This window comes from Clarias gariepinus, chromosome 18, assembly GCF_024256425.1.
Source record: "Clarias gariepinus isolate MV-2021 ecotype Netherlands chromosome 18, CGAR_prim_01v2, whole genome shotgun sequence".
NCBI classification, from domain to species: domain Eukaryota; kingdom Metazoa; phylum Chordata; class Actinopteri; order Siluriformes; family Clariidae; genus Clarias; species Clarias gariepinus.
In genome coordinates, this window is record NC_071117.1 from 29,336,529 (window position 1) to 29,361,608 (window position 25,080).

Consider the following 25,080-nt stretch of genomic DNA (forward strand, 5'->3'; position numbering starts at 1 on the left):
ATAAGTTACTAAACGTTATTCATTTATGTTCACATTAATGTTTCTTTTTTAAACATGAGTCATTCATTACCACTTATTATTCTTAAAAAACATGATTATTTATTATAAAAGGTTCGAATTATTTCCTTTAAATGTAAATGTAGGTTTTGTTATTTTTACCTATGAATGAACTTTTGTTCGTGTAATATGATCATGTATTATTCTCATAATCACGTGTGAAATATGTGTGATTGTTTCCCCGTAAGGCATCAGCCGCCCGCTCCGTCACACCACTCCTACATTATCTCATTTCCTCTCTCACGCTGAGCTTCAATTCACTCTTTAATTTGGTCCAAAAACGAGTCTTTCTTCTTCAAGATCTTTTCTACACACACACACACACACACACACACACACTCCTATTCTCTCGGTCTGCACAACAATAAGACTGCAATAGCGGTAAAAATGTATTAATATACATTATTGGAACTCATGATTCATTCATGCTCTTTATTCAGATCTGATTTATTATTAACGCGCCCTTAAAGCCACGGTGACACTCCACCGTCTCCTGACCCTCTCTCCTCCTCCCTCATTCTCTCCCTCCAACATTCTTTATAATTAACGCAAAGGAAATTGAATAATTTTATGTCAATTATGTGATGACAAAGACTATTGTCTTCCTCTTGCTTATTAATCCTACAGAAAGCAGGAGTGTATTTGTCAGATCTCTGAAATCAGATCCACAGCTGTTGTCGGAGTGTGAGGATTCTGATCCAGTGTAATTCTTCTTCTTCTTCTTCTTCTTCTTCGCGCTCTTTTTAAGCCTTTGTTGACGCTCTTCCATTGATATTGTGTATTCAGTCCTGTCATAAATAGACTCGGTGGTTTTGATTAGAGCAGCAGCTCTACAGAACGCTGAATAATGAACCCCCTGAGATCTTCACAGCTAATTAGCTAATGCTTTATAAATAAAGAGGTTCTCAGATCTAGACTTAGGGATTGAGATGTATGGACTAACAGGAAGGCTGTTCAGCAGCTCTGCGGATTTGGAGGAAGACGCTGTGGCTGTAGTGTGTATTAGACTCCGTCCACACGAAGCCGGTGCGTTCCCTATCCGATCATGGACAGGCCCTGTGGACAGGCCCTTATTCTAGATACTAATAAAAATCCTGCACCTTCTGATGGAAGCTGGTGGGACTGAAGTTTAATAGCATGTGATTCCTTTTTAATAATTATTTGTTCGAGGTTTTATTTTTATAAATCACTTATTTGCACACCTGATTCTTTTACCTGTTTGCTTTTTTCACCATTTGATGTTTTTAACATAATGTATTTATTTTCATGCGTAATAAAAAAATCTTCATCTGTCTCATTAAAACAAAGAATATGGAAATAAAAAAACATTGATGAATTACTTATGAAAAGAAATAAATTAACAAGTTCCTTTAAATATCACTCCTTTGTTTCCATTTTTTTTCATGTGTGATTGTTTAAACAAGTCTTTTTATTTCCACATGTGATTCTTTTTGAGTCTTATTATAGTAGATACTAATAAAGATCCTGGACCTGTTGATCGTTGGAGGCGGGGCTGAAGTGCACTTTCAGATCTCTTATTAGCATTTTATATCTAATATGGAAAACAAAATCAATGGTGTAAAAATTCTTTATGTTTTTAACATCACGCCACTGTCAGGTTGTGATCGTCTGTATCCTGTGATACACGTCTCACTGTGTTGTTCTGGTGGAGATGATATGAAGGCGTAATGTATCCTGTCACATCATCCTCCCTCGGTTTGTGAGGAACTCATCAGACGCGCAGCTTCACGTGTCAGTCACGCCTCGTGTAAAAAAGCGACGTGACTCCAATCTTTGTTTTCCTGGAAAAAAGATTCCTAAGTGGTTTCACGCCGTGTAATAGCTCAGCTCCTGGCCGAGTCTCGTTCCAGACATCTCGTCCAAATGCTGAACCAGCACCAGACTGTGAGTTCCACTCCCGTAAGGAGAAGGCTTTTAGAGCTGAGACGGGATCCTGAGGATTCAACCTTAGGTCCAGCTTCTTAGAACATACCTTTGATTGGGATTATCATATGTTCAAAATCCAAGTTGTAAAAAAATAAGTCACGTTTGACTGACAGGACGTCTGTATGAGTGTGTGTGTGTGTGTGTGTGTGTGTGTGTGTGTTTCAGAAAACACTCTCATGTAACCTGTGTGTTTCTCTAATCAATAAATCTGAAATTAATTTCCACGCTGCATTAACAGTGAAATGTGTGTGACTTTATCTGCTTCAGTCTGTGTTCAGTGTGTGTGTGTGTGTTCAGTGTGTGTGTGTGTGTGTGTGTGTGTATTGTGTTTTTCACAGATTCTGAGGCAATTTTCTACTTTTCTGGGTCACAGACATTATGGCCAAGAGGAGAATACATCCAAATACATTATGTATATGTGTGTGTGTGTGTGTGTGTGTGTGTGTGTGCTTGTGAGAGAGAGAGAGAGGGAGAGAGAGTAAGCAAGAGTGGAAACACACACACACACACACACACCTACACACACATTGTGTGTGATGTTGGTAATTACATACAGAATAGCTCATTTAAAACCACTTGCTGTCCTGAGAATTAGATTTTATTGTTGTTGTTGTTGTTAACTCATCTATCTTACAGTACACACGCACACACACACACACACACACACACACACATTTATTATTTGCAAGAGCTTTAGCTAAATACTTTTCTTCAGCTGCTTTCGGTCAGAAATTGTAAAAAAAAATCTCAAATTTATTCAAACTCATCCCCTCCTGTCTCTTAAACTAAAACTCACATTATTAAACCTCTGTTTAACTCATTTCACTATTTCTACAGCTGGACTTTTATTCTACTGGCAGAGGACAGGAAAAACTGTCAAATATGTCAGGTTTAATAAGATTATTATTGTTATTATTATTATTATATAGTTTTGAGTAGAATGTGATATTTTGCTAAGATGTTTTTATTCACAGTGAACTTACTGTATATCACAGACGTTCCACTTAAATAAATGAAACTATAAACATTTTAAAATGCAACATACTGTTTATGAATAATTGATAAATGGTGATTATTGGAGGAGTGCTGCAGTAGAAGAGGAATAAAACACACACACTCTACAGGGACCAGCCCGGCGTGTCCGTCCTTACACTGTAACACCGAGTGTAACTGGTCATGGAGCCTGAAACACCACCATCCTGATGGGTCTAGGGTTTATCCATCAGACTGTAATAAAGTGAAATAAAGTGCTTTAATTAATGAACAGGTACGGACACTACGTCAGCTTTGGTCTTTAGATTGAAGAACATCAGGATGTGATGATGTCATCATGCGGTGTTTAAGTGGAACGTTCAGGGAGAAAGTTCTCTAATGACGGTCCGGGTTTAGGTTTAATGTTTAACCTGCAGAAGTTATAAAGTGTTTTATTTTAAACAGATTGTGAGACGTTTGGGATAAACGAGGGCGGGGCTTGTGGGATCTCACCACCGCAGCTTGGGGGGGCGGGGGGGGGGATGGGGGTGTTGTGTTCCTCGGAGGGATCTCAGGCGGAGTTCAGTGTGACATGAAGATTATGGAATAAAAAAAGGAACAGCGTCTCTGTGCAGACTTGTCAGATTCCTGCTCTTTTCTCGTCCTCATTCCGAACAGAATATTATTTCTACCGAACACTCCATCATCACAGCGCTCTGTACACACACACACACACACACACACACACACCAGGAGCAAAAACGTTACAGTTTCAGTTATCAGTGCGCGCTAGTTCCTCACCGTCTCCTGTTCACAGATGTGTCTCAGCAATGCAAAAAATGACAGTAAATATATTTACAGCTGTACCTCACCATACGAACTTATTTTTTGTGCGTATTTTTGCATTTTGTGTAAGATTTAGTGAAGACGTAGCACCGCGGGTCCTGAGAATGTTATCACGGACAGTAGCAAGAAGAAAAGGGAGCCGCTTTCAGTTTGGTTTTTAAAGCAGCGGTGACGAGAGGAATCATAAATTAAGGTTAAGTGAGGTTTAATGTCTATTTATTTCATATTTTATTTCATTTACACAATTTTTATAAATGTTTTAATTGTTTTTATATGCAAAATATGATTATAGTGTTGCAAATTGGTAATATTGGTCATATTTTTGGATGGCTGGAACGAATTATCTGTATTTACATTATTTCCTATGGGACAATGTGTTTCACAATACAACATTTCACCTTAAGACGCTGAGGTACCACAGTAGTACAGTATACAAATACAGTACAGTTATGAGGTTGTTTAAACTTTATCAAAATTCAATCTCTAAGGCTTTAACACTGGTAGCGTTTAGTGACATGTCGAATGTGAAATTAAACCCACAAATAAAATGTACAACAAAACACAAAAAACTCAACATGAACCAACATGAGAGGAGTAGCATGTGTTTATGGGCGGGGCACTAAAGCATGGGAGGAGTAGCATGTGTTTATGGGCGGGGCACTAAAGCATGGGAGGAGTAGCATGTGTTTATGGGCGGGGCACTAAAGCATGGGAGGAGTAGCATGTGTTTATGGGCGGGGCACTAACGCAGCAAGACATGGTGTATTTCTTGCATGGTACAGTAAGTGTGAGTAACAGTTCCTTCTCTCAAAATAAAGAAATAAAGGGAAAACTGTGTAAATAGTCTTCCTCTGTGTATAGTAAAATAATTATTAGTGTTAATGGAGATACTCCGCCTCATGTCCTAGGTCTCCTGGGATAGGCTCCGCCCTCGTGACACTGTGTAGACGATGAGTGAGTGAGTGTTAATGGAGATCAAACCCAATCCAGTGAAGATCAGATCTTTATACCAGGCTCACTCACTTCAGTCTCTTCTAAAGCATCAGTTAATAGATTCAGTCTTTACGATGAACGCTTTGAAACTGGAGCTCCACGTGTCCGGTGCACGCCGTACTGCCACTCCAGGACACGTGAGCCGGAGGTCTGTACGGCGCAGATTAATGCGTTTATTAATGAAGCTCTCGGTCAGAGAGCCTCCCCGCTGCGCTCGTCACGCTCCGCTGTCTCCTAATCATATCTCATCTACAATAAACACGCCGTGACAATCAGGGATTTTCCAGCGTCCTGCCATGAGAAGGTCCGCGCCGGGCGCTTGGGGCTCCAGGTGGAGCAGCACTTCAGGGTCCTCAAAACTATGACTGAAAACACTGTTTTAGCAAGAAGTGTTTTATTCCTCTTACACTCAGCTTTTTAAAACTTAGATTTATATCATTTCATTTTCTTAGATTGCTGTAGAAACTGTGTAGTGCTGAGTGCCGCAGTGTGATTAATACACCGCACACACACACACACACACACACACACACTGCTATACACAGAAATATAACATATAACACAAATCTCTGAATGAATGATTCTCATTATTATTTAGATGTTTTGTTTTGGAGATGAAATCGTATGAATTTGACATGAGAAAGATTAACATGAGTTAAACGGTTGATGTTTGTACCTGCTGTTACCGATAATGACCAATAAAGCCGAACAGCTGGACATGACGGAGACGTGGTGGCGCTTTGCCCTTTTCCGTTCCCCGGCTGAACACAGTTAGATTGAGATCCGTGCCCTTTCCCTCTCCCTCAGTCTCGCACTAATGCATGTCTCCGGCCGGCCCTCCTTCCTCTTTTCCTCTTTCTGCTTCTATTGCTCTGATTTTCAGGTGGACTGGCACATTCAATTTGCAGTGTTTTAATGGAGAGAGAGAGAGAGAGAGAGAGAGAGCGAGAGGACACACAGAGCTACTTTCCTCCCTCAAGGTCTCTTATTCTTGGTTTCGAAGAAAAAAAAATCCCATCATGCCCTTAAGCAATTCAAACCTGGATGATTTTATTTTTCCCCCGGTGGAGGACAGCGGGCCGGGTGTGACACAAGAGCCCGGGGCCGAGACCAGCATTAATGTGATGCTAATTTAATACGGCGATTAAAGCCTAGTCTTGTCCCGTGTGAAGAGCCGCGTGGTTTCACGCACTGCTCATTTTTAATAAACTCTGCATCGTCGGAGGCGTCGCATTTCATCCTGGTGTGTCGCAAGCATTTAAATAAAACTCAAACTATTTTTCTGTTCTAATTATAAACCACTTCGAGTGTCTGACGTGGAGTTTCTGGGACACGTACGTAGTAAAACACACTGATGTTCAGTGTTTTTCTGAGTCAGCTGTACCGTCTGCGTGCGATTCCGTCTGAATGTAGGTCAGTTATTGAAACGTTACAGCTCTTATTGTGGCGAGTGTGCGGGAGTTGGGCTCCATCCAGCTTCTCCCTCAGTGTAATAATAAATATTCATCCAGAAAACGTCTACAAGCTTCACTGAGGCTCATCCGACTACAACAGCAGAATAAAACACACTACACTCACTCCAGACGTTATTAGCGTGTTTAGCCCCGTTTCAGTCTGGAGATCGGACAGGCTTTCACACACGGGTCACCAGCTCCACACTGGGGTTCACATTTCGGAATGAAGAGGTGATTATTGGTGTTTCTTTGATTGATCTTACCTGATTTCTTTCCCCACACCCTTTATCCCTTTTCTTCTGAGTGGAGTTAAAATAAAGACCAAAAGAAAAGGATTGAGGTTGAGCAGATGAAGAAATGAGAACTCTGTATCACAGAGACGTTCTCGTCTTTACCTTTTTAATCTCTTGACTACTTTGCGTTATTGGAAACTCCTGTAAAGAAACCGTACACACATGCACACACACACACCTCAATCCTCATTCTGAGTCTCTCCAGTTCCACCAGGTGTTTATTCTGATGGAGATGTCTCATGGCGTCTCTAGCATGATGGACCTCCTCAGATCTGGACTCTACTCTTGTGTATCTTCTGTTCATTAACACCTGATAACTGTGAAGGACGTCGTTGGGAGAAAATGTCACGTCCTCGTGTGAGATCATTTGTGTCTGAAGAGGTTAAAGTAGGAGAACCTGTGACATCCCCAAGGATCAGGTCAGATAAAGCAGCGATGAAGCTGTTCACTCGCTCACAGGTGGTGAGTAAGAAGTGTTTGCCACATTTATAGAACAAGGATTATAAAGTATTAATCCAGGTGGAGCTGAGAGTAGAACTACCACTGGTCCACATCAGGAGGAGTCACTTGAGGTGATGAGTGATGAGTAGAGTGATCATCTGGAGATACACCAGCTGACCAGGATGGCTCTGATATGTCTCAGGGAGTGGGTCTGTTGTTAAATGTTAAACATTTTTTGGGACAGAGCAGATCTGAGCTGGACTGAGGCTCTCCGTGTTGCCACCAAGACACACTGAGTGTGGTTTCTTCATCAGGGGAGTCAGTAGGATCTGATCTGATCCTAATATAAACACACCTATTTCTAGAAGAGTTTAGGGTTTGATAGAGCATCGTAAAGACCAAACATGTTGATGAAGGCTCTCTGGTCTGATGAGACTGAAATGGAAAAATAGTTTTTCATTATTTCAGGCTCAGGTACAAAGCTGATTAATCTGATAAAAATTCTGTAAAGCTGCTTTGCGACAGTAAGCTATGCTGAAAGCGCTATACAATTAAAACTGACTGAATTGACCTTTTTCAGCCTTTTCTGAGCCTTTGAAGCACGGTGGCGGTGGCATCACGTTACACAAATGCTTTTCACCATGATGTGGGAAATTGTTAAAGTATACTGAAGATTTATGTCTAAATCTCTGAATTCATTTTATTTCACTTCCTGGTTCTAACACGACACTGTCATGGACACAGGAGACAACTACAGAACTTCACTACCCATAATCCCCATCACCACACGTCTCCCTCACTGCGGGTCTCATCGCGCTTCTCTTCTTCGCACAGCGTCGTGCTCGTGTCGTGTCTCCCGCAGTATCGCTTACAGCCTGTAGGGGTTTCGCGCGCGACGTATCTACACTTCATGTCTCTCGTTGTTCTCGCTTCTCGGTTCTTTTGTTTTGTGCTTCACATAATTAATTCTCCGCCTTCACTCCCTGACGTACACACTGTGGAAGGTTCAAGTGGGGTGAATGCTTATGCAAGCCACAGTAATATATCACATGCAGACAAAATGATAGACTCGACAAAAAAATGAAAATAAAAGCCCGAGACCGCATGCCGAGTGATAATGAGTCAGTAAAGAAGCAGGACATATGCGGGTGATCGTTATCAGGAGGTGCCAGAGCGCGGTGAGAGCAGAGGAGGAAATGAAACGGAAAAGTCAATGTGGAGACTCCTGGGGTGGAGAATCTGTGACTCTCCTCGATTATACATCTGTCAGGATTAAACCCAGTCAGTCAGCGTCTCCTCACATCTCTCTCTGCTAATAATAAGATCCAGGGAGGGCTGGAACTCAGACACAGTCATTCCTCTTCAGTGCAGTCTTTAGTTAAAGAAGAAATAAATAATGAATAAATCCCATTTGACTGAAACGTGTTGTTGTTTGACATTAGAGTGATGCGTCATTACGCCTCCGTACTGTACCTGCGTCAAACATCTGCACCGTGTCCTGACGTGGTTCTTAATTCAGATCAGTTCATTAATACCAGACAATTAGAAAAATTCGCCGCGGAGCTTTGGGCCAATTTACATTCTCAACAGCCTGCATCATTTCTAAAAAAAAAAAAAAAAAAAAGTCATAAAAAATTTGGTAAATGGCCAATATTTACAAATCAGAGCAATCACAAGACCTGCTCATCTGATGACATCATCATCATCATCATCATCATCAAATGAGAGAAGAACGCTTACACATGACAGAGTTTGAAAACGTTTAAATGACAGATGGAATCAGTGGGAGAAGGTGGATGAGATCAGCGAAATGCGGAAATGTGGACGTTTAACTCGAACGTAATCAGAGTGAGAACTCATTTCTTCTCCTCGTCTAATCTCCCTTTCACTCTTTTTATAAATTCAAGGTTTTTCGTTTTACAATTTATTTTTTACATTCTAGTACAATACTGGATTTATTTATTTATATCAAAACTATGAAATAACGCACATGACATCAGGTTGTAAAGGATCAACACCATCAACACGATCAACAGTCGGTTGTTTATTATAAGACATAAAGGTCTGGTGTTCTGGATCAGTTCCTACAAGAACAGTATCGTGTCGAGTGTGTTTGTAAAACCCATCGCGCTCCATGATGATGAAACTGTCTCTCATAAAGACCAACACTGAGCTCTGCTGCAGAGGAGAAGTTCATTTAGAGTCACCAGCCTCAGAAATCACCACTTACATTTACATTTACATTTAGGCATTTGGCAGACGCTCTTATCCAGAGCGACTTACAAAAAGTGCTTTAATGTTTACATCATTGGATACATACTTACACTGGGTTAACCAGGTTAATAACTAAGTACCATTAGTCCAACACATCTGGGTTTTTTTTTTTTTTTTTTTTGGGGGGGGGGTTAGTCCAAGTACTGGAGAAACAGATGCGTCTTGAGTCGTCGTTTAACCTTTAACCTCAATTAACAACCTGCAGCTCAGATTAGAGACGTTATAAAGCTTTACAGAGCAGAAGGAGCAGATATACATCTCAATATCAACTGTTCAGAGGAGATTATTGTGTGTTTGGGATAATAAACACAGTGTAGAAAAGAAATAAACTGGTCAGTATACGGTATAATAATTACAGTATAAATGTTGCCCATGTGAGTTTGTAAAAGGCATCTAATCTCCATGTAGTTTTAGATCTCAGGCTCTCTCAGGTCAGGACTGAGCTCAGCATTAGTTAGGAGACTCACACACTCACACACACACACACACACACACCTCTTCAGTGAAACACTAAGGCTGTATAAAAACAGAGAAGTGTGTAAACTCACACACGCCTGGGTCAGGGTTACATCGAGGGTTTGGAACTCTGGGTCTTGATCTGTTCAGGTGACGGGTGAACAGGAAGTGAGTGGAAGTGATGAATAGCGCTCGCTTAACCACATGAAACACTCTGTAATAACACACACACACACACACACACACACACACACACACTCACAGAGGCGCTGTAGGCTTTATTCGATTTGGTTCCCCGGGCGTTACAGCGATCAATCTGAGGTGTGCTGCTCCAACAATTATGAGATGATGGATCAGTAAGGACGTGTAACAATGAAAAACCAGTATACAGGGCAGGAGGGTGTTTTAACTGGTCGATACGTGTATCATTAACACTGACACAAAGAAGGATCTGCCGTATCGAGATATCATTAACCCTGGAACATAACGAGTCCGTGTAGTGTGTGAGATCATCCAGGCACTGACAGGACCAGGTGTCCTACTGGCCAGTCACTGGTTCCTGCTGGTTCCAGTTCAGCACCTGAAGGGCAGATGGGGGTCGGTCCTGTGCCGTTCTGTCTGTTTGCAGCGAGAGCAGTGAGATGTAATTACACTGTCCGAGCTGCTATTGAGGAATGGATTTGTTGCCATCCCATATATTAGTGTAACCATGATGCAGGATGTTTACATCACCATCTGGGATGTGGGGATAATTGATTTAAAATATCCAATTAAAGCTGCACATAATAATAAAGCACCTTCAGGGTAGACGTGTGCAGAATGCTAATCAGCTTGGAAGCTAAGAGGCCGTCATTAGCATTACTGCTTAGAGGAATGAAGACAGCTGTCACAGTTAAAGTAAGTCTCTGCCTGATGAAACCTCAGATCGGTGGTCAAGACGCCACAGCTACCTGAAGCTAGGGCGGAGTTTCAGCATCTCTGCACCGCTGAGGTTAAGGGGTGTGTCTCCTTGGGTGTCTCAAAGTAACTATGTACGTTTTACTGGAACATGATCTCGTCAGTTTGGATACAAAACGTCTCTTTAAACAAAATATCTCTCTAAACAAATCTGCCGCTCTAAACAAAATGTCTTTGTAAACCAAATGTCTCTTTAAACCAATCTGCCGCTCTAAGCAAAATGTCTCCCTAAACAAAACGTGTCTTTAAACAAAACGTGTCTTTAAACATAACACCTCTCTAAACAAAACGTGTCTCTAAACAAAACGTGTCTTTAAACATAACACCTCTCTAAACAAAACGTGTCTCTAAACAAAACGTGTCTTTAAACAAAACACCTCTCTAAACAAAACGTGTCTTTAAACAAAACGTGTCTTTAAACAACCTGTCTGGACAAATCTACCTCTCTAAAAAAAAAAATCTGCCTCTACATCCAGACAAATATATTCGTCTCAGGCAAAACTACTCCTCCAGACAAACTGCCTCTAGTGGTCATGCAGAGAATCACAGCACTCGCCTCCTTAGTAAAGGTATTATAGTGATAACTTTAGTTAAATATAAATATTTGCTGAAGCTGTATTAACCTTTTCTTACACACACACACACACACACACACACACACACACACACACAATAATGCCTCCCTAATAAATGTTTCAGGTGTTTTGGCGGAGACGAGCTGAATCAGGCAGTTTGGGTTTATGTAAAAACAGCAGCGACCCTACAGCGTGTTATGAGCTTATGCAAATCACTGAGTCTCTTATAACTGCGAGCGGCGTACGCCTCGGCTTCATCACGTCAGCCCTGCTCCTGATTTTACTCTTCACTTAAGTCCCAAATAGAACACACACACACACACACACACACACACACAGACACACACAGACACACACACACACACACACAGACACACACACACACACACACACAGACACACAGACAGACACACACACACACACACACACACACAGACACACAGACACACACACAGACAGACACACACACACAGACACACACACACACACAGACAGACAGACACACACACACACACACACAGACACACACACACACACACAGACACAGTACGCTGACAGTGTGATAAACACATCTGCTGAATAAACATCCACTTCATTACTTGACTGATTTCCCAAAACTACAGCACACATACTTCAGCACCTAAACATCTGAAGACACTTTAACTCTAATGGCGTGTCATGACATCATCAGCCCGCAGAGCATCGACACTTCTGTTAAAAATGAATTGACATTAATTAGCACACACTTTTATTTCATTAACACTGTTTACACTTGACCAGCTTCACCTTTTGAACTTGGTTAATAAAGCACGTGAAAAAACGTCATGCTTTACAAAAGGTGAAGGTAGAGAGTCTTGCTAGAGGTCACATGTGTCCAAGGTCTAAGACAGTGACATTTTTGGGTCAGGACAGACTTCATGAAGAGCAATAATGAGTGTCCCACTGGACATTTAAAAGGGAACGACAAGAATAGATCCCTTGAACATTAGAAATTTTGTGCAATAAAAAGGAGCTGGATGATGATGATGATGATGATGATAGTGGTGATGATAGTGGTGGTGATGATGATGATGATGATGATAGTGATGACAGTGGTGGTGATAGTGGTGATGATGATGATGATGACGAAGATGACTGGTGATTAAAGTGATGATGATGATGATGATGATGATGATGATGATGATGAAGATGACTGGTGATTATAGTGGTGATGATGATAGTGGTGATGATGATGATGATGATGATAGTGGTGATGATAGTGGTGATGATGGTGATGATGATGACAGTGGTGATGATTGTGGTGATGATGATGATGGTGATGATGACATTGGTGATGATAGTGATGATGATGATGATGATGATGACAATGGTGATGATAGTGGTGATGATAGTGGTGATGATGATGATGATGATGACAGTGTTGATGATAGTGGTGATGATGATGATGACAATGGTGATGATAGTGGTGATGATAGTGGTGATGATGATGATGGTGATGACAGTGGTGATAATGATGATGATGACAATGGTGATGATAGTGGTGATAATGATGATGATGATGATAGTGGTGATGATGATGGTGATGATGATGATGATGGTGATGATGATGATGACAGTGGTGATGATTGTGGTGATGATGATAATGGTGATGATGATGATGGTGGTGGTGATGGTGATGATGATGATGATGACAGTGGTGATGATTGTGGTGATGATGATGATGATGATGATGATGATGACAGTGGTGATGATGGTGATGATGATGATGATGATGACAGTGGTGATGATTGTGGTGATAATGATGATGGTGGTGGTGATGGTGATGATGATGATGATGACAGTGGTGATGATGATGATGGTGGTGGTGATGATGGTGATGATGATGATGATGATGATGACAGTGGTGATGATAGTGGTGATAATGATGATGATGGTGAAAAGGAAGGATCAGTTTTTGGCTTTCCTTCCACTGCAGAAAGAGGACAGAGAGTCGGGGTAGTTTAGTGGTTCACAAACCTTACACCTCCAGGGTTGCAGGTTCAAATCCCTCCCATGTGTGGAGTTTGCATGTGGTCCAATGAGTCCAGAATAACCCTGGTAAGAAGGGAAGGACATGAAGCGATGCGCCCATCATGCATCGTGTCCACTGTACAAGCCTCTGGAGACAGTGTTATGATCTGGGGTTGATCAGTTACTCAGGTCGAGACTCAGTAACGTTGAACGTTGAAACACCTGAATGTACTGAACCACCAGAGGATCACATCTATGGAGGGTTTCTTCTCACTGATGGGACGCAACATGATCCAGGACTCAGAGTGTGAGAAAGCGGCACTAGGAGTGTGAGGAATAATTTACATGTGTGTGTTCCACCACAGAGTCCAGACCTAAACCCCAGTGAGAACGTTTGTGATGTTCTGGAGAAGGCTTTATGCAGCGCTCCGACTCTAACATCATCAGCACAAGATCTTGGGAAAAAATTAATGCCACTCTGGATGGAAATAAATGTTGTGATGTTGCATAAGATTATTAAAACGACGTCACGACCGCCATCAAAGCAAAAGTCGGTCTACTGACTCTTTTTTATCACTTTAATAGCTTTGTGTTTCTGAGAATTTATAAAACATTAATTAAAAGATAACAATATCACAAAACATGCTGTACATAACAGATCAGGATCTCAGGATATCACGTCGTCACATGGACTTGCCCGGCTACACCGTCCTCCTCGCTTTCCACACCTCAGTGTACCATAGCGTTTCTCCAAATCCACCCAGTGTGACGGAGTGAGACACGACAGCGTGATCACGCCGCAGCCAGTCCTCTGATGTTTAAACACCACACTATCTGCAGTACGCTGTAGGGTTTAGCACGGGATCAGCCCACGCTGTGATTAAACAGATGAGGAGCGTGCGCTGCGTTTTCCCTTCATCACATCTGAGATTCCATCACTTTCATCTCCCCAGTATGAAGCTTCAGTATTAAGTGATGAAGTGAAACAGAGTGCTAGACTCAATCACATCATGTAGCGAGACTCACAGCAGCACTTCACTTGTTAAATATAACGCTAAGGTTTTATAGTACACTATAGTATGTTATTGATGTAAAATAAATAGAGTTCACACTGAGTTTAACATCTTAACTTGGAGTAAGAGAGCTGCTTTGTGTTAAGGAAAAACATTTGCAAATTAAATCTCAAATTCTCAAATGTACAATAAAAATAAAAACAGTAAAGAAGAGCCTGAAACCTGTCAATGTACTTACACACCAATCAGTCATAACATTAAAACCATTACATTTAACTGCACCGGCCCTCTGGGGGGCGCTGTGGTGTCTGGCACCAGGACCGTGGAACCTTTGGGTGCTGTGGGTTGTGGGGCCTCTGTGGATCAGACCAGTTTGTCCAGTGTTCTCCATGTGACTCCATCTGATTGGGACCTGTGGAGTTTGGAGGCGGGGTCGGAGGCGGGGTCAGAGGCCCTGGGCTCTTTGCCTGCTCGGCCCCGTGCGCGGTTGTCTGTGGTGCACTGGGTGTCCTGGTGCCTTTCTATCGCGGCCAGCAATGATCGTTTTCAGTGATTTGTGCTGCACTGGTGTTTCTGTGGGATCGGACCGGACGGACCGGTCTTCAGTCCCCGCGGGCATGGAGGTGTCTCGGGTGCCCCGATCCTGTTGCCAGGTTACTAGGTATAACTGATAACAGCACTGATTCAGTTCACCTGTCATAAATCACTGATAAATTCGCTCACATCACCACTACAGAATTATTCTGCCTATTAAAGCACAATTTGTTTCAGCTCCATGCTAAAGAACGATTGAGAAATTTATGCAGTACAAAACAGAATGCAAAATATTCTGGAGAGAGAGAGCTGACACTTTCTCTGTGAGTTTTCCTCACAGCCCACATCCAGCTGTGTAGATTAAATTACACCAGAAATGCTTTTACATTTTACACCAAAACAGACCTGTTGGAATTCAGTCTCTTTAACGCATTATAACTGCTTTTATATCATGCTGCATGACGCTGTGGGTTGTTCTGAAAAGTTCTCACTCCAGATTGGAGCTGGAGAAGGTTTGAGTTTATTTGTAACACCAACAAAATGTAGTGTCACATTTTCATTTTACTGCATTATCACTAATACACAACTCTGATTAAAGGGCTTCCATTATTAAAAATTCACATTGGTCATGTTTGGATGTTCAGACGTCTCTCGAATGGGCGTGTAGATCTTTAAATGGGAGAAAAACATTCCTGCTTGATGACTGTATTGGTCAGGGCTTAAACAGGCCAATTAGGTTCCTCCCCCTAATGTGACCTCATATAAGAGGAGCCCCTCCCCCAGCTTGTGTTTAGCTCTGCTGTGCTCTGGGGGGTGTGGCTCAGAAGGAGCTCATTTACATAAAGACTAAAATAGTGCGTATGAAGGAGGAGTGAAAGAGGGAGTCTGAGGGGTGGTAAACTGCATTATTAGGGGTATCTCAGCGGGGGCATTAACATACACACACTGGGGGAACTCTAGGACCCCGGTTAACTAGTTAAAGAATGAGTCACATATGGGACCTTTAAATGTGAATTAGGTTAACAAGGTTACATGGTGTCCCTGCTGGAGGTGGAGGTGGACCTCAGCAGCATCTGCATGCTTGTGGTCTATCCCTCGAGCCTGCTCGCGTTCACAGCCACATGCACAAAGCTTTCCTAGAGTTAGCATTAGCATGTATCCATCATGACGTTAGACATCAATAAACAGACTCGGACCGCTCAGGGTTAATTGTGAATTCAGAACACAGACTCAGGCTGGATTGATGAGGATTAGTCTACATCCATTATTATGTTAATATGAGTGTTCTCTTCCAAATGAATAAATTAGACTGATTACTAACAACACAGCAACACGAAACCTTCAGTGTGCCATTTTACTCATCAGGGTTAGTCAGACAAAGCGAGCGGCTCAGTGACTTAATAATAACGAGGACGTTTATTTGTTTGTTTGTGAATTCTCTGTTAAAGGTTCATCATGTCAGGCCTAAAATTGTCTCATTTATAGGCATCAACTAACCACTAAGGGTTAACAGATTACTGGTCAGTCGTGCTGGTCTCTTTTCCAGCCCTTCATAAGGAAAGTATTTTATGTAACAGGACCTTCTGGAATTTTATTTAAATTTGCACTTACTAAAAATGTCCAGCGTTTCTGTTCCTGGAGGAAAGTCTACATGTCCTGCACTCTCGATGAGATAGACGATGTTCTTTACCCTGATTCTGAAAGCGTAAGTGAGATCTCAGACCTAAATCGTGCCATCGCGCTCGACGCTATTACCCCAGGGATGCCTCCGTGATCTCTCCTGTCCCTCTTATTAGCAATAAATCACAGCACAGGAGGACATTTAGTAATGTGGACTATCTAAATAGCTCAAATGTGCACATTCAAACATTTCTCTTGATATTTCAGCCTGGCTCCAGCATCCCAGTCGCCATGGAGACCGTCTCCATGGACCAGGAGGTCTCTGTTTTGCAGAGCAGAAATTTCTCCAGGTCTGTGGCATATCACATGGCAGATATTATTAGGATAAATAATCGCTCTGTCTCTTGATCGGACGAAGAGTAATTGACATGCGGTGCACTTTATTCTTTATGCAATTATATAAGAGTGTAACAGGCATCATGAGGCATCTCACATCATATTTATCATAATGTCCATGATGGCAGATCTTTCTGAAACACTTTTTCAAGGTTTCTTCTATTCTCCACTGATGTGCTGATGATTATAGGACACTTAATGACCTTTTCTGTTGCGTTCCTCCTGTGGCTGTATTAGGATTGCACTACATTTTAAAAACAGTTTGGCTAAAATAATGACTGTAGCGAGCGAGTCAGTGTCTAAAGCAGCGGCGATATCTCTGTCTGTGTAAAGCATCAGTTCTGTGCTCAGATGTAGCGAGGCAGAACACTCGGGTTTTAGAGAGATCTGGTGATTCTGTAGGAGTTCTTTAAAATCTGGTGGTTGGGGCGAGGGGGGGGGGGGTCATGTACGGGGGTATAAATAAAGAATCTTCATGTCTTTATACAATCAGATGTGGTGGATTGTGGTGGACCATCTAATAACTGAAATAATCACTCAATTCATCTCAATTGAATTTCTAGGAACAAAAATAAATAAATTCTTGGAAATGAGACTTTTTTATTTAAGGAAACATTTTTTAAAAATACAAATCTAACTTTATCTTCATTAAAAAAAGACAATAAAGCAATATTTTGGGCAATAAGGAGCTAAAACAGAGGTTTGTATAATGTCCCCGCACATCTAAGAGCGTCTCCTTATTTTAACAAATATTGTAAAAAATAATAATAAACACTTCCGGCGGCTTAATGTAAGACAAAGGGACTTGTTTTTGTCAGCTGTGTAATGAGTTTTCTAAACATTGTAAAAGGTATAAATTCCTGAAATCAGCTCATTAAGAGACTTACAGCTACACTATATCTAACTTACATTAGGGTGTTTATTTTTGGTAATAACCAGAACATGCTGAAATTTGGCCATTTATGTCGTGTTTAAACCTCATTACAGACTTTAGAAGGCTGGACTTTTATCCCAGTCTTTGGAATTCTAGCCAGGTTGAATTTGCTCCGCCCACTTTTTTAAATGATGTTTAATAATAGTTGTCAGTATGTTTTCCAGTAGAGCTGTTTACGGTTAATACAGTAGATTATTCTGGGCAGTGATGCTCTGTTGGGGAACACCAGCGGTGAGACCGAGCCCTGATCAGAGGGCAGTAGGAGGTTATTTACTGGTTATTAACCAGCGCTGACTCTGATGAGTCCTGAGGGTTCAGGGTGAAGTACTGGGCATGGATTGACTTCAATAAGAAAATGGTTTAATTCTATTCAGACTGTAATTACTGGTTTATGTGATGGTTATTTCCTGCATTAATAGTAAATAGAATATTTACTGGATTATTATTCGATTTCGATGTGGACATTAACTGATGCTCCACACACTTGCTTTTTGTTTTGGTGCTTCGGTGTCTGATTCATTCCTGAGTAACTCTGGTTTACTACTTTATTAAATAAAAGTTTAGAAATTTGAGTGCTTTTATTTAAATTTGCGAGTGCAGTCATTAAACCAGGGCTTCAGAGCTTTAGACTTTATAATTATTTTTCTTTTAAGCGAGGCGACGATATCTGGCGTGGCAGGAAACAATGACTCGAAGCTTTCAGCCACTTAATGGAGTCGTGTAGGGTCAGAGAACCAGGCGGCCACGCTTAAATAAATCTGAGGAACTCTTAATAAAGATGAATGCACAGCTTAGGTAATGACTCACGCAAAGCTGAGCGCAAATATTATGTGTAAGACATATTTTAAATCAGGAAGTGATCTGAAATACGTGTTTGTTTTTTTACATAACTTCTAATGGAAAAGAATAACATGATAAATGGCTTCACACTTTTAATAGAAAACAGCATGCAAACCAATTCAGGTTTATTTATATAGCACTTTAAGGAATGAACAAAGTTCTCACCAAGCAGTTTTACAGAAATATATAATCAGAATATAATTTCTGGAGAGAGAGAGAGAGAGAGAGAGTAGCCATGTGAATAGGCTCAACCACTCTAGAATAGGCTCAATCCAGACTTATCAGGTCACATGACCCTTTTCCATCACTCCAAAGTCCAGTCTTTATGCTCTCTAACAAACACAGCTGAGGCAGTGAGTTATTGATCAGAAGGGCGGCGGTTCGAGCCCCAGCTCCACCAGGTTCTTGCTGTTGGGCCCTTGAGTGAGGCCCCCTAACCCTATCTGCTCTGGGACACTGTACCATGGCTGACCCTGGGCTCTGACCCCAGCCATGCCAGGATATGCAAAGACGGAATTTCACTGTGCAGTAATTCTGGATATGTGATAAATAAAGGCTTAACTTACATTGTGTGTGTGTGTGTGTGTGTGTGTGTGTGTGTAAATGCTCCTATTGTCAGTACTAAACACAGCTCTGATGTTACGATGATGAGGGTGAAGTGTTGTAATGATTCGACTTCACTGTAAATGTCTCTTTATAGTGTTAAAGCATGTCTTGTTTGTTAACGTCCAGGTGTAATCAGTCCAGACAGCGAGTATAATATCAGTGGCTCGCTGCTCATGGAGTCGCCGCTCTAACAGTCGAGGCACAACAATTAAATCAACCTGCACTTAGCAAAGATACGCTAATCATTATTTCCGAGACAAGCTAAATTGGCAGGTTTTGCCAGCGCGTGGTTTTGTTCCTCGCTGTGTGGCTGCCAATCCTGATCATTCACGGGAAGGAACCGTATCATTTAGACATGTCGAGAAGCACAAACAGCTCAGGCTGTCGCAGCACCAACACCAACACCAAGGATTGAGGATTTCACTGCTCAGTCTTCCGGTTATTATAAGAGACTCGCGTGTGTCCTGGACCTCCTGTACACCGGCGTCTTCACATCCAGATGTTGTAGCAACTGGATGTTTTTGCTCAGGTCTACACACACAACATGCTGGAGCATCAGATGAAACCCGAGAGAAAGAAAAAGGTTATGAAGTGAATTCCACAAACCGATGACTGAAAAGATGACAGTGTGTGTGTGTGTGTGTGTGTGTGTGGATACATTTCTGTTTGATGGCCTTCTGTGTGTATACACTGTGTATGACATATCAGCAAGTGGGTGTGTTACCCTTTAAAGGTGCAGGAATCGATCCCCAATAAACACACACACACACACACACACACACACACACACACACACACCGCTCCCATTGTGTTGATCACTTGTGTTTGTGCTCTTCGTGGCTGTAAACATCTTGCAAATGTTTTACAGACAACTAACACAATAACCGTTACACCGAACAACAACGTGAAAAGTGACATTAGCCATTAGCCGTTAGCTCTGCTTTACCTAGCGGGAGAAAATAATAAGGGCTGCGTGTGATACGAGAATAGAACAACATCCATTTTCATTTTTACATGACGTTTAGCTCCTCTCCTACTGATCTAAGAACTTCTTCCTCATGTCTGCTCGTCTCAGCGTCTCCTCTCGCACTGTTTCTCAGACGTTTCTTCGTTTATCCAGTAAATGAGAACTGAAGCTCAACACTACAGTACCATGTGCTGGGTAGTCTCTCACCCCCCCCCCAGCACCACTTTCTCTAATCTCTGCAGAATAAAGTGAGGCTGCTGGTCGAGGTGTCTCGGAGTTTACTGCAGTCGTTCCCGTGAACATTCTGCGAGTGGAACGCCTGAACACTGAAAATCAGTGGATAACGTGTCACTGACTTGCAGAAGAGACGCCGCATTTGTGTGTGTGTGAACTGAACACACACTCATTCACCAACACAACTCACACATTACAGGAACTCAGCTGGGAGTCATGAAACACTGCACTTATTACTTTTATCTCTTTGTGCTTCTAAATGTGGTTTTTGTTTTCAGTGTTTTTTTTCCTTCACTTTGGGTCGTGGAGTAACTCAGAGTTTGCCTTCATTAACTAGAATATAAGCACAATAATGGGAATGTGTGCATAATGTGTGTAGAGCTAAGCGCTTTTGCTGTGTGCTGTAAGACGGTAATTGGCCTCCGTGTGCTGCGGGAGCGTCTCATTCTGTCTCATCTGGCCTATTTTTGTCCGAGAGCACGGAGACATCTATAATGCCAGTATAGGTTAAACTGTAAAGTCAGCTAAACAACCGTTGTCTAAAATCTATCTTTAAAATTACATGCATGTGCAGAATTTTTGTAACACACACTAACCTTCTGCAGGGACGTCAGACAGAAGTGCTGCAGTTCAGAGTTTGACATCAGGCTTGGCGGGGGACGCAGTATCTGATTGACAGGACATTAAGAGTGAAGCCCCTCCCACACAGAGAGCACAGCCAGAAAAATGCATGATTCTAATTGGTTGATTATGTTTCTCACCATAGCAACGAATAAAACGTAACTAAACAAGTTAATAGACAAACGAATCGTCATGGTGGAGTCAGTAAGCAAATGATATAGAACGTTTCTGAATTTTTTTTAGAATTTTTTGAAATGAATTTTTTCTGAATTAGGTTTTATATATATATATAATGTATATATTAATACATTATTTATATAGTGAGTTTTCACAAAGCGGCTTTAAAGAATCCAAAACATAGAAATGAGTTTAAACCTGTTACTGCAGGAGAGTTTTGTATGATATTTATTCTGTTCTGTATGTGTGTTGACGAAGTTGTAATTCTTTATATTTTAGAGAGGGCGGGGATCAAATCTGAAACCCCTCCCATCTACGCCCCTGGTAAATTATGTCACGTCTCATGATCATTATCTTGTGTTTTTTTCAGGGTCCGGATGATGGACTTGGCACATACAAACCAGCAGTTGTTCACCAGCACTTTAGGAAGCATCACAGTGGTTGTGCAACTGGATATCATTGTCACAAGTGAAAAGGCCACTGAGGCGTCCAACGTCCCCCTCCAAATCATCAACCATTCTTGTTAAAGAACATTCCAGACCAGCTCAGCTGCTGACACGCTTTAAAGTGAACGTTACACGTGTGGCTGGTTTGCAAGAGCAGACATCTGTCTGTTAATTTTTTCTCCCAGAGGGTGGAGCTGTGCTACTAACCGTATGAGCCATGAGGGAAACACACTTGGCCAAATCACCTGGGTCGGGTGGAGATGTTAGAGGAATAGTGACCAGTGCCTTACTCTGGTGGACCCTGGCTGCTTTCTTTTTATCGTTCTCACAGATGCCTGTGGTCCAAGCTGACTGCTGGCTAATCGAAGGAGAGAAGGGTTTCGTGTGGCTGGCAATCTGCAGCCAGAACCAGCCACCATATGAAGCAATTCCACTACATATTAACAGCACTATCGTTGACCTACGGCTTAATGAAAACAAGATTCGGACCATCCATTTTTCTGCTCTAAGTCGCTTCAGCAACCTCACCTACCTGAACTTGACAAAGAACGACATCTCCTACATAGAAGACGGGGCTTTCTCAGCTCAGTTTAATTTGCAAGTATTACAAATTGGTTTTAACAAGCTAAGAAACCTAACCGAGGGTATGCTACGAGGCTTGGGGCGTCTGCAGTACCTCTACCTTCAAGCTAACCTGATTGAGACTGTCTCACCTAATGCATTCTGGGAGTGTCCTGCGATTGAGAATATCGACCTCTCTATGAACAGGATTCAGCAGTTGGATGGAAACACGTTTCGTGGCCTATCCAAGCTAACAACGTGCGAGCTCTACTCAAACCCTTTCACATGCTCCTGCGAGCTACTTGGATTCCTGCGCTGGCTAGTAGCGTTCCCTAACAGGACAAGTGAGAGAATGGTATGTGACACTCCAGCAGGCTTTTCTGGCTATAGTCTCTTAAGTCAAAATCCCAGGATGCCAACATACCGGAATGCTTTCCACGCTCTCTCTACAGTCTGCACGGACGACAATGTGACTCCGTACCTGCTTGGATCTTCAGACGGCGGCACCCCCACACTCTTGCCGGATCTGAGCCCTTGTGGATTGGATGACTGCCCTTCAGGGACACCTCCAGACGAGCCTATCAGCATCAGTCCAACATATTTTGACCCAGATGCCCGTCCAATCATGAAGCTTAAAGAGGTGACACACACAAGTGCTGTTATCACAATCCAAATACCAAACCCTTTTCGAAAGATGTATATTCTTGTCCTTTACAACAACAGCTTCTTTACAGATATACAGAACCTAAAAAGCCAAAGGGAAGAGATTGAGTTGAACAACCTTAAATCCCATACAAACTATACATACTGTGTTGCTTCCATACGCAATTCTCTAAGATATAATCACACATGCTTAACGATCTCCACTGTTACAAGGACAATGAAAGAGCATGTTCCGAATGACTCGACAGCTACGCACTACATCATGACCATACTAGGTTGCTTCTTTGGAATGGTCATCGTATTAGGCGTGGTGTATCACTGTCTGAGGAAACGAAAGCAAGAAGAGGAATCAAAAAGCAAGAAGCTTGAAAAAATGAAAAGGAATTTGATTGAGATGAAATATGGGGCTGAACTAGAAGGTGGGACTATTTCACAACTATCACAGAAGCAAATGATGTCTTCTGTTGAGGCCATCCAAAGGATGCCGTATTTACCCACTGCCACTGAGAAAGACCCATATAAGGTACAAGAACTGTCCGAAACACCCAAAGTGACAAAAGGGAACTATATAGAAGTAAGGTCAGACCAGTCAGATCGCATCGAATGCAGCATTCCAGCATCTGAGAACACCCAAGGATCTGTGGCAGAAATATCCACAATAGCAAAGGAAGTGGACAAAGTCAATCAGATTATTAACAATTGCATTGATGCTCTTAAATCTGAATCAGCATCCTTTCAGGCAGTAAAATCTGGAGCCGTCTCTACTGCTGAGCCTCAGCTGGTCCTTCTGTCTGATCACCCACCAGGCAAGTCTGGTCTTCTGTCACCAGTCTATAAAGGAGGTTACCACCACCCGCTACAGAGGCATCACAGTATGGAAGCACCACTTAAGCGTGCCAGCACTTCATCTAGTGGTTCTCTGCGCAGCCCTCGATCTTTCCGTTCAGATGGTGCCTATCGATCCGAGTCCAAGTACATCGAGAAAAGTTCTCTGGATGAGTCCGGAATTCTGACAGTCACCCCAACTTCTGCGATACTCAAGTCAGAAGCGGAGAGAATGCGACACTACACGGAGCACCGGCACTCGTACCCTGGCCCGCACCACATGGAGGAGCAGTTGGAGGTTTCTGCAAGCCGGAAGTCCTCCATCTTGGAGCCGCTAACACGCTCTCGGGCACACGAGCTGTCGTATTCACAGCTTTCGCCACAGTACCACAATCTTAGTGGTTACTCCAGTCCGGAGTACACCTGCCGGCCATCACTAAGTCTGTGGGAACGGTTCAAACTCCACCGCAAACGGCACAGGGATGAAGAGGAGTACATGGCTGCTGGTCACGCGTTACGGAGAAAAGTACAGTTTGCTAAAGATGAGGACCTCCACGATATCCTCGACTACTGGAAGGGCGTGTCTGCCCAACAGAAATTATGATTGCTTATTTTATTTTAGTGTTTATTTAAAAAGTGGCTAAATAAACCACAGTTCACTCTCTGGACCAAATAAAGCCAGTCTTCATTAAAACTGCAGTAAGTAACTTTGGACTTAGCCATCTCTAAAAAATTAATAAATAAATAAATAAATAAACAAATACAAAATCACTGCTAGCAAGCTCAGCAAAGAAATCAATGTTTATTTATTCAATACTTTTTAATAATTCAATAAAATCTTTTCTTTGCTCAAAAAGTGTCCTCTGATGATACCTGTGAAGTCAAGCCAGTCGACAGAAATAAACTAACTGGGTAAGAAACAATGAGACTGGCTAATTGGGTAGCGGTAGAATTGTAACACGAACAATGATAAGAATGCTAACCAGATATTCACCTGGTGTTGTGGAAATAAAACAGCACTAATGAGGTAGCAAACTGACAAGGCAACACAGCTAGTTAGCGCGCTGACTTATAAGGGTTAAATTATGGCACCCTCATGACCTTTAAAAAGCCAAGCCAAGATTCTTCCTTGTTGTGGAAATTCTAGCGAACATAAGCCGGTTGTGACATGTGTCTTAATTACTATTGACTATTTGACTTGAGGCTAGTGCATACGTTCGTATTTTATCATCTTTTTTTACACCCAGAGTCTTGAAGACAGAACTCGAGCGAGTTGCAGCAGTGTAAGAACAACAAGATTTTAGTGAGGATTTTTCTCGAGCGCAAAAACAAAGTTACTTACTGCAGCTTTAAATAAGAACTCACTCA

General features: G+C 42.0%; 1 protein-coding gene across 1 annotated transcript in view; it reads left to right on the forward strand.

Annotated features, from left to right (window-relative positions):
* elfn1b (extracellular leucine-rich repeat and fibronectin type III domain containing 1b) overlaps positions 1 to 24,404 on the forward strand; it is a 75,418-nt gene extending 51,014 nt beyond the window's left edge. The window contains exon 2 of the mRNA XM_053476947.1: positions 21,588 to 24,404. Coding sequence (XP_053332922.1) covers positions 21,881 to 24,316 — 2,436 coding nt within the window. The 5' untranslated portion in view covers positions 21,588 to 21,880 and the 3' untranslated portion in view covers positions 24,317 to 24,404. The remainder of the gene's footprint in view (positions 1 to 21,587) is intronic.
* Positions 24,405 to 25,080: the final 676 nt, after the last annotated feature.